Source organism: Cornus florida, unplaced genomic scaffold (genome assembly GCF_030987335.1).
Source record: "Cornus florida cultivar Cherokee Brave unplaced genomic scaffold, ASM3098733v1 CherokeeBrave_3.0.0_Hap2_Chr11, whole genome shotgun sequence".
Lineage (NCBI taxonomy): Eukaryota > Viridiplantae > Streptophyta > Magnoliopsida > Cornales > Cornaceae > Cornus > Cornus florida.
Window position 1 is genome coordinate 42,921,618 of NW_026775581.1, and position 15,640 is coordinate 42,937,257.

At 33.0% G+C, this 15,640-nt stretch overlaps 1 protein-coding gene and 1 long non-coding RNA gene across 8 annotated transcripts in view; one reads left to right on the forward strand and one right to left on the reverse strand.

The window, feature by feature from the left end:
- Nucleotides 1-4,140, forward strand: part of LOC132286085 (putative disease resistance RPP13-like protein 1) — a 105,878-nt gene extending 101,738 nt beyond the window's left edge. For 3 of the 7 annotated variants that reach the window (XR_009472676.1, XM_059788347.1, XM_059788348.1), the window contains 3 exons: nucleotides 1,723-1,889; nucleotides 2,781-2,872; nucleotides 3,000-3,359. Coding sequence is in view for 5 of the 7 variants with exons in the window: in XM_059788348.1 (XP_059644331.1) it covers nucleotides 1,723-1,763 (41 nt within the window). In the remaining 2 variants the exon portion in view is untranslated. Of the gene's footprint in view, nucleotides 1-1,126; nucleotides 1,154-1,722; nucleotides 1,890-2,780; nucleotides 2,873-2,999; nucleotides 3,360-3,763 lie in introns of those variants that run through there. The other 4 variants (XM_059788346.1, XM_059788345.1, XM_059788343.1 and 1 more) reach the window with 4 other exon arrangements.
- Nucleotides 4,141-5,917: 1,777 nt separating this feature from the next.
- LOC132285751 (uncharacterized) lies at nucleotides 5,918-7,262 on the reverse strand. Its single transcript, XR_009472600.1, has 3 exons — nucleotides 7,166-7,262; nucleotides 6,531-6,725; nucleotides 5,918-6,453 (listed from the first exon to the last, which is right to left on the reverse strand). It is a non-coding gene; the product is annotated as an uncharacterized LOC132285751 (long non-coding RNA).
- Nucleotides 7,263-15,640: the final 8,378 nt, after the last annotated feature.

Sequence of the window (15,640 nt, forward strand, 5' to 3'; positions counted from 1 at the left end):
TGAATAAGAAGTGAGTACTCATTAAATTTAAGGGTCAATGGTGAATTAAGAGTGGTACCCATTTTAACCCATTGAAACAAAATCCTATTTTCTTCTCTTTCTTTTTTATTTTTCTCTCCTCTTTTTTCTCTCAAAAACGGGAAAAAAAAATTTGTAACTTTTGAAATAAAAAAATTAATGTAAAAATAAATAATTTTTTTTTTTTATTCAATAATATTACTAGAAGTGTATGTATTCTAATATTATTAATATTACTGTAATTCTTTCGGTTTTTTTGTTTTTATTTTTTTATTTAAATCTCTCCTCCCTTTTCTTTTATCTCTTTTCTCCATTTCTCACTCCTCCGTTTTCTCTCCCGTCTTTCTTTGTTTTCTCTCCCATCTTTCTGTTTTTTTTGGGCTATCAAAGTAAGTTGTATAGTAACTTTCTTCAAAAAAAAAAAAAAGGGCCAAAAAATTTAATATAAAAATATTTTATTTTGTATTCAACAATTAAAATAATTTTTGACAATTTTTATTTAAAAATATTTAGGTAATTGGGTTGGGTATGTGTTAAGTAACCCATTTAACACCCAAGTGACCCAATCCTTTTATCAACCATCATAAATGGGTTAATAATGGACTATTGACCCACTTAATGGATTGAATTATAGCATGCTTAATATTTTAATGATTCTGTACCCAAAAAATATTCAATAAAATAAATCATCCAGGACAGTTCAATGTTGCTACAAACATAAAAAACCTGTAGTGATCTCAATGTTGCTACAAACATTAAAAACCCATAGTGATCTATTTGATTAGCCAAACAATCCAAGTTTTCCTTGCTTGGTCAAATGTTAAATCGAAGTTTTATTTATGTAAATCTTCTTTTTTTATCGACTACCACAGTGAGCAATGGCCTAACCTCTAGGCTCTAGGAGGAGATCTCGTTTAAAGAAAGAGGAAATATTAAAATTTGCAAATCTAGAGTCACTAAAGCTGGCCATAAATGCAAAGCAAACTGAACAAACTCATTTTTCTCAGCATTTGGTGATGAAAAACTAGAAGCCGTATTTTAATGACATGGTCACTCGACTTTCTTTTAATTTCACCTAATTATTTTGTAGATTTACTGGACCTCGCATAGATGCGATTCTATTATCTATGAACAGGTTGATTTTATAATTAAGATGCCATCAGATGTTCATGTTAGTTGATGAATGAGTTGACTAACATTGAGTATGTATCAATGTGTTTCTCAGATGCCATCAGATGTTCAGGTTGATTTGACTAAATTTGATAGGAGATGTTTGATCATTTTTTTTGTTTTATTTTTGTACACATTTACATCATATTTGACTAGACATAATACAAAATCAAATTCTTTCTCCATTTTATGCATATATATGACAAAAATGGCTAGATGTATATTGTATGAACTTAATGGGTAATGAAATGCTCTTGTTTATGAATAATCTTATCTCGTATCTTCTTATATGATACTTAATTCGGGAATATGAATCACTTTTCCGGTTACACAGAGGTGGTCATGTTTCAATGGTCATTTGGGCTACTTCTGCAGCTGGCTGCTTGTGGACATGAAACTCATATCCCCCTGTGACTCACACCATTTTGTCTAATAAATGAAATTGCTATGTCACATCTCACTGTCCATTTGAACACGATTTTCTCCTTCGCATGTGCCTTATTGTCTAATAATTGAAATTGGTGTAATACACAGGAGTTGACAAAATATGTGAGGAGCAGGCTGCCATTTCGTGATATTGAAGTCATTTTGGAGAATGCATAACCCCAGTAAATTTCTTATATATTCAACGATTCCAATCCTTTTGTTGAAGATATGAATTTTTTTTGGCAATCTAGGATGGTATAGCTGTTCGTCTAAAGGTATTTTCTTCAGCATCACTGCAAACTGAAATTTTCCGATCTTGTTGTTCCTGTTGTCCCTGTGGCTGTTAGTTTTCGTCTTGTTCTCTTTTCAAAATTACCAAACTCTAAAATAATATTGCCTAAATGAGTGCTCAACTGAGTTTGAGAAGTGAAATTTATTTCTTGCATTAGAAATTGTTCTAGAGACGGCTCTTGGCTACTAACCATGTGCCGGTTTTTTTTGTTGGGCTGATTTACAGCATGGTTAAAATATGCTTATTTTTAATAATTTTGATTTGAAAAGGACTTTGAGAAATATAATTTCATCCATTCCACAAGACAATTTTTGTATATACTTATTTATTTATATTTGTGTTTTATCGTATAAGAATTCAATTGAATAGCTCTTTTATCATTTGGTTGCTGTAGACATTAAAATTTTGCGTTGTTGTAATGGTCATTGAGTCATTCAAAGAATAGTTCAGTAATCTAGCTAGCTTTATGTCATCATAAAAACTGTGTAATGAAACTGAATGGAAGTTTTGAGTTGTTCTTCCGGCTTGTTTAGCTATATTAAATTATCGTAATTTTTGTACATTTATTGGACCGAACACTGATGCAATTCTAATTTCTCAAGTTTGATAACTGTCAAACCTAATTGCAACTATTGTGTCTTAAGTTTTCTAAATTTTGAGATTAAGAATCCTTTGAATTTCTTAATGATTAGTAACCTAAAAATGGCTTTATAAATTCTGTTTTTCATGGTAGATCTAATAAACTAAAGAATAATTTTCAAGCTTCTATATATTCCTCTAATCTGATGTATTATTAATTGGCCTGGATAACCCTTTCCACGGAAATCACCAACACTCAAGGATTGCTTCATACATATTTTTGTTGTACCTGCAGGGTCCATCCAACCCTAACCAAGTTGAAGATAGACAGCATTTTTGAGATCATTTGTTATCATGCTTTTCCAAATAAGCCAAGTCCATAAAAAGGTGAGACTATAGTTATTGTTGCTTTTTTGTTATAATTAGTATGTTATATTTAGAGTTTATTGTTAAGATTTAATGTTTATTGGTTTGTGATTATAGTGTTAACGAGAGAATTGTTTACTTGTCATAGATTGGCAATGAAGCTTGCACTTGCAATCAAAATCTCAGAGCTTCATCCACCAAGGTAAATAACTTTCTGAAAGTTTTATATACGGTATCTATGTCATGGAGTTGGTTGAGTTATATGATTTATGGGTGCCCAAGAAGGGCGAATGTGGATGCTTTAGGGATGTTTGAAGGAGGAATTGTGGAGTTGTTTGTATTGCTTGTGAATTTAAGGAGTTCTATGCTTTATTTATAGAAGTTGTACTCTGTGTTGTTGAATTGATTGATCGTGTCATCTAATTTGTACCTTACTTTTGAAAGTTTCTTTTTCCATTTATGAAGGAAGATGTGCATGGCTGCCTGTCATTCACTCTGTTTAGGAATATTTACATGAATCATCTTCACTTATATACTAAAACTAGTGGTTATAAAAAAAATCACCTGATAATTACTTATTAATTTATTAATCTGTTCCATATAATTATAATCCGTTAACCATATATTGCGTAGATGAAGTATAGATGACTGCACTAAGATTTCATTATTTTTAGCTGTTGAAGGAGATGGTTGAGTTGTAAGAATTTTGATGGGTTGATCCAATTGATTTGATTGGGTTCAGTTTTGAGAGCCAAAAAAAAGAACTGCATCAGAATATTCTTGAAAATGACTTGTTCCCTCATAAGTATTCTTGTAAATTAAGTTGGAATTTTTTCTTTGATTTTGTTGGCTTCTGAATCCGAGGTTCTATTGTATACATTTACTCAACGGCTTCTGTTTTTGGTTGAAAAGACAAAGCACATGTGATTGTGATTTAAGGTACAATGGCTGGTTGGATGCAACGACTTGGGGAATGTTCCGAGGTAGCATCCCCAGAATTATATGGTATGTTCCACCCTCTGCTCGCTCTTACGTTCATGGCTGTGGAATTATATGGTGAAACATTGTATCATGTCAAATTTCACAGAAAACCAGATTGAATCAAGGATCGTTGGATTTGGCTTTGAGAAATCTCCTCTGTTACACATGTAGAATAAGAAATCAGAATCAATAATTGAAAATTTTGATACTGTTTTTTCCTTTCTTTTAAAAAATTTGTTTCATCATGTTTTGGTCCCCTGTTTTGTTGTTCTTAATTTTTATGTAGTAATGGTTTGTTTCATTATTAATTGTCATATTTAGGAAAATAGTAAGCATTTGGTGGTATCAAAAATGCATTTCAATGGAATTGATTATGGGAGAGTATCTATTCATTTTGAAATCTGGTACCGTTTTGATCGACGTGAACCAATAAAAAAAAGTTGTTATTTTTGTGTTTATGTGTGTTTTATCTGTTTGTTTCTTTATTTATTTTTTCTTAATTTTGCAACATGATATATTCATGTATTCAAGCTAAGGCTACTTGTTGAGTGACCAAAAAAAAAAAAAAATTGAAAAGGTTTCTGCGTGTGTCTATATATATATTTGCAATAAGGTGTATTCATTTTAAGGAAAGCCTAAGAATGAATAACATGAAAGAAACTATAAAGTCCAAAAGTAGATCCCATCGGAAATCAGTTTTGTTAATATTTGTAAAACAAAGTTAGAAATCTACTTGTTAGGAAATTCCTTCCTTTATTCTTCTCATTCAAAATGGTAACCCCCTTCAATTACACCGCTGGAACTTCTCAAAACGTGTATCAACTAAAACGTAAAACGGGACTTGCTGAAAATGAAAGCTCTGTTTTTATTTAAGAGCGGCTATTTGCGCTCTAAAATTATACTAAAAGGTTTCATTTTTATATCTTCACACACTAAATTAATGACAAAAATAATCTTGAATTCTTCCAAGGTCTGTCCTTTTTCTCTCCCCCACTTGTTACGACTCTCTCTTGTGAGTTGCATTACGCGGAATGATTGTAGAATTGTACTTTGAAAAATACCTAGAGGGGGTGAATAAATTCAATTCGCACTTCTGTCTGAATTTTACTTTTATCGTAATAAAACTAGAACCAATCCACAAAGCATTGGGTAACAGTTGCTATGTAGTAACAACTCGACATCTTCTATGTAGTAAGCGTTGCATTGGGTGGGGGTGAGCCATAGTGTAAATTTTTAATAATTTTAATATAGTCGGTAGTATAATTTTATAGATGTATATATATCAAAAAATGTAAATTAACAGGATGTATTATTATGTGCTCACTTTGATATAATACCATATTTGCTAGTTCGTTGCAATCTAGCACGACTTCTAAAATCTCTCCCAATATATTTGGACACATATTTCATTTCCATAATCTCTCCTACCAAAATTTTTTTAATTTAATCTTTGGTGCCATGTGGTGATGAGGTTGCATATATGGTAATCAGCGCACCTTTTGCATCTATGTGGCAAGTTTTACTAGAATTCATCAGCAGGTCAAATTTTCGTATCAACAAGATGCATTAATTATAGGGAAAATTACATATAAATGGAGTTAAAGTTCCATATTTACTTAGAGGCTGAGTCAAAGTTCCATATTTCTTTAAAATGGATTGCTGAGGTGACACATGGTTTTTTACTGTTTAGAAATTGTGGTGCCTAAAATACCCTTTCGCGAAGGTACTACTTTTTTTTCGAAGGTACTACTTTTTTGAACTGAAGGTACTACTTTTTGGCGTCCAGGTATCATGTTTTTTAAACACCCGCGAAGGTACTACTTTTTCTCCGAAGGTACTACTTTTTTGAACTGAAGGTACTACTTTTTTGTTAGGGAAGGGCATTTTAGGCACCACAATTTTTTAAACAGTAAAAAACCATGTGCCACCTCAGCAATCCATTTTAGAGAAATATGGAACTTTGACTCAGTCTCTAAGTAAATATGGAACTTTGACTCCATTTATATGTAATTTTCCCTTAATTATATATAAGAAAACTAGAGAATAACACACAAGTATTATTAGAGGACACTGTACACCCATATATAAGACACACAAATCTTATTACAACACACATTATTTTAGAAAATACACACATGTATAATGGAAGCACACTTTCAAACTTGTCACACCCACTAACTTGAAAAACATTACTTGAAATCACACACATGGAAACAAATTTGTGTTGTCTTAACCACTTTGGGCAAGTTTAAAGGACAACACAAAGCATCCATGTATATATATAAGTGCATAGATCCCATGGAAATGGAGTTAATTATTGATTATATATAATACCATATCATTAAAATGTGGATATATCATGATCATTATCCAAATTACTTTATTTATAATAATAATACTACTACGGTAAAGTGGATGATCATGTCCAAATTTTAATTATTGGTCTATTTCTGAAAATATGCTCCAATCGATTCTATATCAAAGAATCCAACCAACTTGCTATTATCTGCTGGGGATGGACAAAAAGGAGACGAACATGTTTCCCCGGGATTTTTTACGAATCCAAGATTGTGTCCTGACGCGTCAACGCTTTCATAGTATCCACTAGCTACGGGCATGGTCTGCAACGATAACGATAAACATAAGATGAATGTGAATAAGATGCAGTATGAAAAAAAATAAAATAAATTGGAATTACTATGTGTTTTTGAGCTCCCTGCGTAATGGTTATGCTGCCGGTCGTCTGTTTATACTCAATATATTCATTATCTTCCGATCCGCCGACGTATAATATTATTTGATTTACGCGCTCATAGTTTCTGTCATTGAAGTTCCTGTCAATGTGAGGATATGGCCCGAAGGGAATTTCCTGCCCAGGTGCTGCCATGGAGACCTTGAAGGTATATTACAAGTATGATCATAAATGAAGTTAATTTGCATAAGAAAGTCAGGTCAAAGCTATATATATAATAATATGGTTTGTGCGTGAATATTGTATATGCATGTGTCTATGACATTTAAGGAAAAGTAGAAAGCTAGGCTTCTTGGCTGAAGATCAAATTTGGTATATTACAAGTATGATCATAGCTATATATAATATCGTTTGTGCATGAATATATATTGGAAGTTGATTAGCAAAATTAGTAGTATTGGGAGGGTGATAATCTCTAGATTCTGATGGGGGCAAAGCAAGTGCGCAGATTATTTATTGGCATAACAAAAAATAAATAATAAAAAAGAAGAAGATACAAAGACATACAAGTGTTTTTCATATATATATTTATATACCCACACAGAATGGTGAAAATAAAGAATAACTATTAATTTACTCACCTCTAGCTAGGTTTGAAAGGAACCAAACTCGGAGAAGAAGCTGTCTAGAAAGGAAATGAAAGAAAGAGTTGAGTGCAGGAAAAAAGGAAGATGCCATTGGTATTTATAACCAATCTCTCTCTTGTTCATCATGTCGTTTCATACTAAAAGACAAAAAACAGTTTGTTGAGTCTTGGATTCATTTTATTTATTTATTTTTTTTTCTGACAATGAGCTATTATTATTATTATTATTATTATTTTTTCTCTTATTAATTCTAACAACTTTTAGGGTAAGGTATACTTTACCAATATTTATCTATTTATTTTAAACTGTGATGCCTATCTTCTCTTTGCATTAAATATTTTATCAATTTTTATTATATTTGTATAAAAAATAATGGGTTAATTTCAGTAATACACCCCTTTAAGTTTGGTCAAATATCACTCCCAAATATATTTCGAAATTAACTATCACTCAGACCCCAATTTTCTTTTCCGTTATTTTTTCCGTTAAAAAGGTGCAAAATGGCAATTTTATCCCTATTTTTTAAATCTATTTTAATCCAAAATATCAAAAACCTGAAATAACCAAATGGTCCTCATTTATTACTTTGTTACCCCCAAAACTCTTCATCTCACTCTTTTCTCCAGAAATATATATTTTTTGGTATACATGATGATGATGATGATGATATATATATATATATATATATATATATATATATATATATATATATATATATATAATTTTAAATTTATATAATGAAGGTCAAAAGGTATTCAAGTCATTTTAACTCTTTTTTAAGTCAACAGATAGTTAGAAGGGTAGCAATGTCATTTTACATGCAAAAAGGTATCTAACACACTTAAAAAGTAAGTTTTGGAGTGTAAGTGAAAGACAGACCAAACGTTTGTAATGCAAGTGATAGTTATGTTACAACAAGCAACAACACCCAATCTCTTTCTCTCTTTTTCTAACCCTTGGAAACGCAACTTTCTTGCATAATCAAAAAGTCATACGCATAAACCAATCACAAGACCCCAAATTTTAGATGCAAGACCTAATAAAAAAATTCACTAACAAAAACCCCAAAAATCTATTGTCGCCGATCACCAAACCAACCTAATCGCAACTATACGTCCCAAAAAATATATGTTATTCGTTCAAACAATTCCCCTCGAAACACTGATCTTTACAACAAAAACAAATTTTTGTTGAATGATTTTCCACCTTTCCATCATTCTTGTCATCGCCGGAGTTGGAGGTCAAAGAAAGAAAAATATAAATAAATAAAATAAAGAGAGGGAGGTGGATTGGAAAGAGAGGGAGTGGTGGCGGTCGTGAATGGTAGAGGTTGTGGTGAGGGAAGAAGAATCTTTGTGGGAGACAGAGAGCGGTGGCCGTGGTGGCCATGGACAGACGAAGGAGGCAATGGTCATGGACAGGTGGAGGTGGTTGGAGAGAGTGAGGATCGACATTGTTGGACCAGGAAGGGGGGATGAATTGGTCTGTTTCAAATTCTTCTTTAAGCATAGTGATGATTACAATATAAAACAAATATAATATAACACAAGGTTTACAAGGAAAACCCTTTCAATAAGAAAAAACCTTGGTTCTTGGCCTCAGCCAATAAAAGTTCCACTAATTGTATGCAAATAGTTAAACACTCAGCTATCTCACACTTCGAATACCCCATTGTATAAGTTAAAACACTAGTTTTCATAGCCTCTATACACACTAGCTCAACAATGTGCTCAATAGCACCCCCTATCCTAAGCAACCCTGCTTGGACCCTGCAAGCTTTCACAGGTCACCAAATATAATAAAATGTATGAATAATAACAATATTTAAGCATACATAAAGAATAAGAGTGGTTGTGCATCTCAAAACAACAGCCAACTCCCTCTAGAACTCATTCTGCAGCAATTAGGGTTTGAGGGATAAAAATAGAAAATCATGTCCCCTAAATTTTGAGATCAATCCCACAGCCTTAGATCCTCAATACAAACATGCTTAGATGATAAACATGATGAATGTAGCATGTGTATAGCAATATAGTACCAATATGCCTAAAACAATAACAACAAATGAAGAACTAGGGTTTTGTCAGACCAAAAATAGAGATGACCACAGTTCTGTTCAAAATCCAACTTCAACAGCCTTGGATCGACTATATAATCTTGCTAGCATATAGATCAATCATAGTACAGTAAGATATAACCATAGTGTATGCAAATTAAAAGGCTAAACCAATAAAAGTACTCAAATCACAGGTTTGAGTTGTGAAAATCATTTTTAGCTATATATATATCTTAAGAACAAGTGCTCAGTAAATGTAAATAGCCAAAATATACTTGTCTCAACCTTGACTTAGCACTACACCAAGCTTAAGCCATAAGTGAACCACCAATCCAACCTCTGCACCAGAAATCTGACAGTTATTGAACCTCATTCTTCAACATAGCATTGTGATCACTAAAAGCATTATTCTGAGTATATTTTTAGCTCAAATCAATTACTATTATCTCAGGAAGAATGAACAATATTCAGCTCTTGAGTCTCACATAATGCAGGTGCAATTTAGGGTTTCTAAAAAAAAAAAAAAAAAAAAAACAACTGCAATGTTATAACAGTGTGTATATATACACTTAGCAATTTAATTCAAGCCCTACTCCAATAAGGAAATACACTAGGCACCTACAGTGAATGATTGGCCAGGGAATATGCTAACATTCCCTCACTTAAAAGGACCACTGTACCCTCTTGCCACCTCAGCTTTTGTCTTCTAATGCACCACAAAATACACAGTTCACAACAATGCTATATTAGCATTCTTATCCATAACTTAGAGCTTAAGAATTGTAATCTCAGTGTATACACTCTCACACTAGAACCACAACTACGTATCACATATTACAGCCTTGAGAAAAAAGACCAAATTGCCGTTGAGACAACCAGTTGTCATTCTCAGCACATAACTGTTGTTGAGACTATATAAAGAGCAATGCTGCTCAATTCAGAGTTGTTCAATACAATTCAGCATGCTGGACAAATGTCATAAGATATAATTCAACTATGAAATGACCATATTGCCCCTGAATAACCTTGTAGCCAATTTTCATATACAGAACCTCAATGAAATCAGAAAACAGGCTGTGAACTGAAGTAAATCTATAATGTACCATTTTAGATCATTATGAAAGGGTACCACAAGATGGTAAGTGACTGAAATGACCATGTGTGATGTTATAAGCCAATGTGCACATCAATGGTAAAGAGAGAACACCTCAACAGCCTTGTAAAGCTTAGATTTGACATTAAAAGGGCAAACACACGGAACTGCAGGGACTAACAATCTCCCCCTTTTGCCTTTAATGTCAAAATCTCTCAGATGAAATAAGAGCAAGATAGTGGAGTAATATCACCTCAAATGCAAAGATACAGTAGGCAAAAACAGATAACATAAAGCCACAAAATAGACTTGAGGATAAAAACTATCCTTATTTCAATCATTTTCTCCCCTTTTTTGATATTGAAGGGCAAAAGTTGAGAAGGACCAAAAATGTAAGCTCGGTAGGGAGGTGAAACAACCCTGAGAAGGTCTCTAAGGGTTAAAAATCTTTAAGGAATGAGAGGTTTGGTCATGATTTGTGATAACCCTCGATTTCGGAACACAGGTTGATTAGGTCCGTGCACGAGACCGAGGAGAATATCAAGCAATTAATATTTTAAATCGAACACAGAATACAAAAGATAGATAAATAAAGAAATAATATTGTTGAAGGGAAACTAATAAATAAATAAATAAATTATATCCATTAAAATCCATTAATCCTCAACGATAAATAATAAAATCCTCAAAGAATTAATTCTCTAAAAGAATACAACTCGAGAATCCTCACACATGGACCCCTAATAAAATCCCATAACAGAAAATAAATAAATGTCTAATAAACTGAAATAACTAATTAGAAGATAGAATCCTATGTCGATAATACTAAAAGAGTAATGATGCCAAGTCTCTGATTTGCACAAACCACTGCTAATCCTGCTACTAATGAGGACCTGAAAAATATAACAATGGTGGGTTAAAACCCACAACAAGTCCTTTCTATGACAACCCAAACAGAAACTTGAAGAAACTACGCAGCTAACTCGTACAATAGCTACATAGCTGATAAGAATATAAATATACACACTAAAGACTCTCACTAGACTAAGGCATACTCAACCGTGTAGTGAGTATCTCTTGCAAATCTCTCACAAAGGTGGTTACGAGCCCTCCTTCTACCAGGGCACACACATCCTTAAATCCAACTACCTATCTTAACTAATAATATATGCTTCCAACCTAACCATTGATCACAAAACCTCAAACTTGTATCATGGTACACATAATGACTGGTCCCCTTTGTGTTTATCAAAAAGATGAAATTTTAAGTGTGAGAGGTCGCTTCACAATGTCAAAATGTGTGTGAACATGTGGTTTTGAAAGAAGTTTTGAAGAGTCAAATTTATATTTATAAAACCACTACTACTATAATGAAGTATAACGAGTAGAAATCTTCCCAAGAGACCTTTGGCTTGGATTTAAACTTCGACAATTGGTTTACAAGCGATAACCATAAGAGAAAGAGAGAAAAAGAGATTGGTTTAGTTGATTACTCTAGTGTACAATTAAGTAAAATGCAAGTAAATTAAACTAAGTTAGAGCTAGGGGTTTAAGAGATATGAAGAGAGAGTCTTAAGGTTTATTGGAATCATCATCAAGCTCATGCAATTAACCACTTGCTTTCCATTAATAGGGAGAACTTTGTTGTAATTTAGATATAGCTACAATCATTGGCACAATTTGTATATGTAAGCATAATCATCTAATTCATTGCAATGAGATGTCTACCTAACCAATAAGTAAACTAAGTGTAGAACAACCCATCAATCTTCAGGTCTAACCTATCTCACCAATTAATAAATGCATCCAATAAGAGCACACATCAAGTGGATAATACAAAATTCAAGCATGATGATGGTTTGATTAATCAAGTGTAGATTGTCTTCCTAATGACAAGTAAACTAAATGTAGTGTAACCTATCAGGACTATACCATAACCTATCAAATTAAGTGACAATTTGCATTTAATCTGCAATCAAGAAGATAATACTAATTGCATATAATAAGTGTGGAAAATCAATTTCAAGTGTGAATTGTGTACTCATAGTACAACTCATCAAGATAAAGCATAATCCATCAAACTAATTGGCAATTGTATTAACTAAGTACCATGCCATGGCCAAAGAGTATAATCCTCAATTAATCACTCATTGACATGAAATTAACATAAAGAATTAATGAAAGAATTAATCTTTAACATCTAATGAAGAGTATAACCTTAGATTAATCACACATAGACATGCAACCAAAATAGAGAAATAATGAAAAAATTAATCAACAATAATCTTAGAACATCCATGTATAAAATCACAAGACCATAGCATTAACTACAACAATATATTAATCTCCCCAAAAATAGAAATTGTAAAGGTTTAGATTACAAGAGACTTAGGGCTCAACTAAGCCCTAAGTGAAGAGCTAGCCAATGGTGGATGTGGTCAAAATGTCAACAAGCCCCTCCTCCAATCATGGCACCATCATCATCATCATCATCTTTTTCTTCCTTGAAGCTTTTGAGATGGAGAGGGTGTAGATGTTCTTCAAACCCTTGTGCCTCCACTCTCCTCTTTTCTTCTAACCCTAATCTCTCACTTCTAGAGAGAATTCTAACCTAATGAAATAATATAAGATGTAAAATAAAAACTAACTCCCTATAATAAATAGTTCATTTGCCTTTTATACAAAGCCTCTAGAGGCTAAAATAGGTTAGAAAATGAGCCTAAAACAGACTAATCCCGTAGCTAAATAGGTTAGGTGAAGTTTGGGCAAGCTCGGGAAAAAATATCTTTGCTGCTAGCAGACTTGCTATCGATCGCTGATTTCGGCGATTTCGGCGATCGATCGCCGCTGAAATGTCATAAAAATATCTTGTTTTGAAACTTATCCATGCTGAGTTGGCATGCTAACGTGGCGCTGCGATCGATCGCCGATTTTGGCGATCGATCGCCAATTTGGCGATTGATGACGTGGTAATCCTATCCTTTGCTGACTTGGCCTGATAATGCTGATGTGATCGGCAATGGATTGTTGGTCTTGGCGATCGATCGCCGATTCCTGCGATCGATCGCCAGTCCCTGACTTGGAATTTCTGACTTTTTTCGGATTTTTCTAAAATTTTCTCGAAACTTTTGCTTGACTCCAAAAAGGCTTTAATGGACCATTTTTTGCCCGTTTGAACCTTATTGACCTGAAATAGACAAAAATATAAATTAATACTAAAATGGGAAAATAAAGATAGATGCAAGGACTAAAATACCTTAGCTTAGGTACTAAAATGTGCAACATTTGAACACTTTTCACATAATATCATTATAAATACAACTACCCGTATCCTAACAATGGGTTAAAATATATATAAAAATATATAATAACCATATCCTATCAATGGCATGTCATCCATATCCCGACAATATAATGAAATAGAACCATATCCTGACAATGGTTCTCAAATAACCCAAACATATATATATATATATATATATATATATATATATATATATATATATATATATATATATATAACTTTTTTATTCATAATTGGATCTTGTATAAAAAAAAAGAAAAAAGATATTTACAGGCGCACAGAGGGCATACCCTCAGAGAAGAATTGAAAAAAACAATTCTGAAATGAAAAATTCAATCAAAAAGGAAAACAACAAGCAACTACCTAAGAAGATCTTGAATAGCAACATTGTAGATATTAAGCACTTCACATAAAATTTGTCTAGCAGCATCTTGTGGTTGTTTAGATAAATGACCATGTAACTTTCCATTCCTTTCTTGCCAAATAGTCTACAATGCAGCCACAAAAATTAAATAAGTTAACTTACTGGTCTGTTGAGAGAACCAGTTGAACAATTCTTCAAAAGTGAAGAATGAAGAAATATCAGAATTCCAGCCCATAGTATCATTAATCCATTTCCAAATTTTTTTTGCAAAAGGGCAGCCAACAAAAATATGATCCCTTGAATCACTCTCCTTTAAACACAAAGAACATCTTAAAGCTAAACTCACTTTCCTCCTCTGCAGATTTACCATTGAAGGCAGCCTATCATGAAACAGAAAAACACCAAACACATACCATCTAGGCCGTGATTTACCCTAACAAACCTTAAACCAGTCCACCTCTGGAAATGATATTCTACAATTTTCCCAAGCTGATTTGAAAGAAAAGGGCCACTATCCCACACCAGTCTATCTTCTCTAGCATTAATGATCAGAGCCTGCACATATTCTTTGATAGGCCTGAACATATGATCTTGTAAAAGCTCCAACTTCCATACACCATTGTCCATAGATTAGACAAAGGAGTGTCCCATAAAAAACTAAGTTTTCTAACAATTCTATCACCAAATTTCTGAATCATTGTTTGACCTTCACACCAAGGGTTTGTCAAAAGCTTAAATCAATGCCCAATACCAATAAAAAACTGATGTTGAGATGCATGAGATCCCTAGTATTAATCAGGTTCTTCCAAAGAATAGAATGAGAGAACTTTGTAATATCATTCCAATAAGTAGATGTAGAAGAGTACCTGTTTTTGAACCATGGAATCCAAATTATGTCTGAACTTTGCAAATAATTCCAAGCGAACAGACATTGAGAAGTAGGCTGCAAGTTAATCAATTTTCTAATACCCAACCCTCCTTCCTTTTTTGGCCTACACATCAAATCCCAACTCATAAGGTGTAATTTCTTCAAATTCTCTTTACTCCCCCAAAGAAAATCTCTACATAGCTTTTGAATATGGTTTAAGACAACAACTGGCAAGGGAAAAATACTACACCAATATAAACATATTAGAGTAATAACTGTCTTAATTAACTCTCCCTTCCCAGCAACTGACAGTAAGTTATTACTCCAAACAGTGAGTTACTTTGAAATCTTGTCAATAAGCACAATATAATGAGCTTTCTTAAGACCTGTAGAACACAATGAAATACCTAAATATTTCAAAGGAAGCACCTCTTCTTTGTATTACAGCAGATCAAGAATAGCCCTTCTTCTACGAACAACCTTTGAAAAAATAACACTTGTCTTCTGATAATTAATCTTCAAACAAAAGGCCTCACCAAATATTTTAAACATGTCTTGCAAGGATCTATCATTAGATATAGAAGCTTTACAAGTGATCAACAAGTCATTTGTAAAGAAAGTGTGACATGTAGTAGAACCAGCCTTCAATGCAGTATGAGATAACTTGAGCGTACCCTTAGAAACTTCAGAGTTGATAAATTGGGTAAGTTGATCAGTCACCAAGGTGAAAAGAAGAGGAGAAAGAGTACATTCTTGACGAAACCCCTTTGTTGGTTGAATAAAT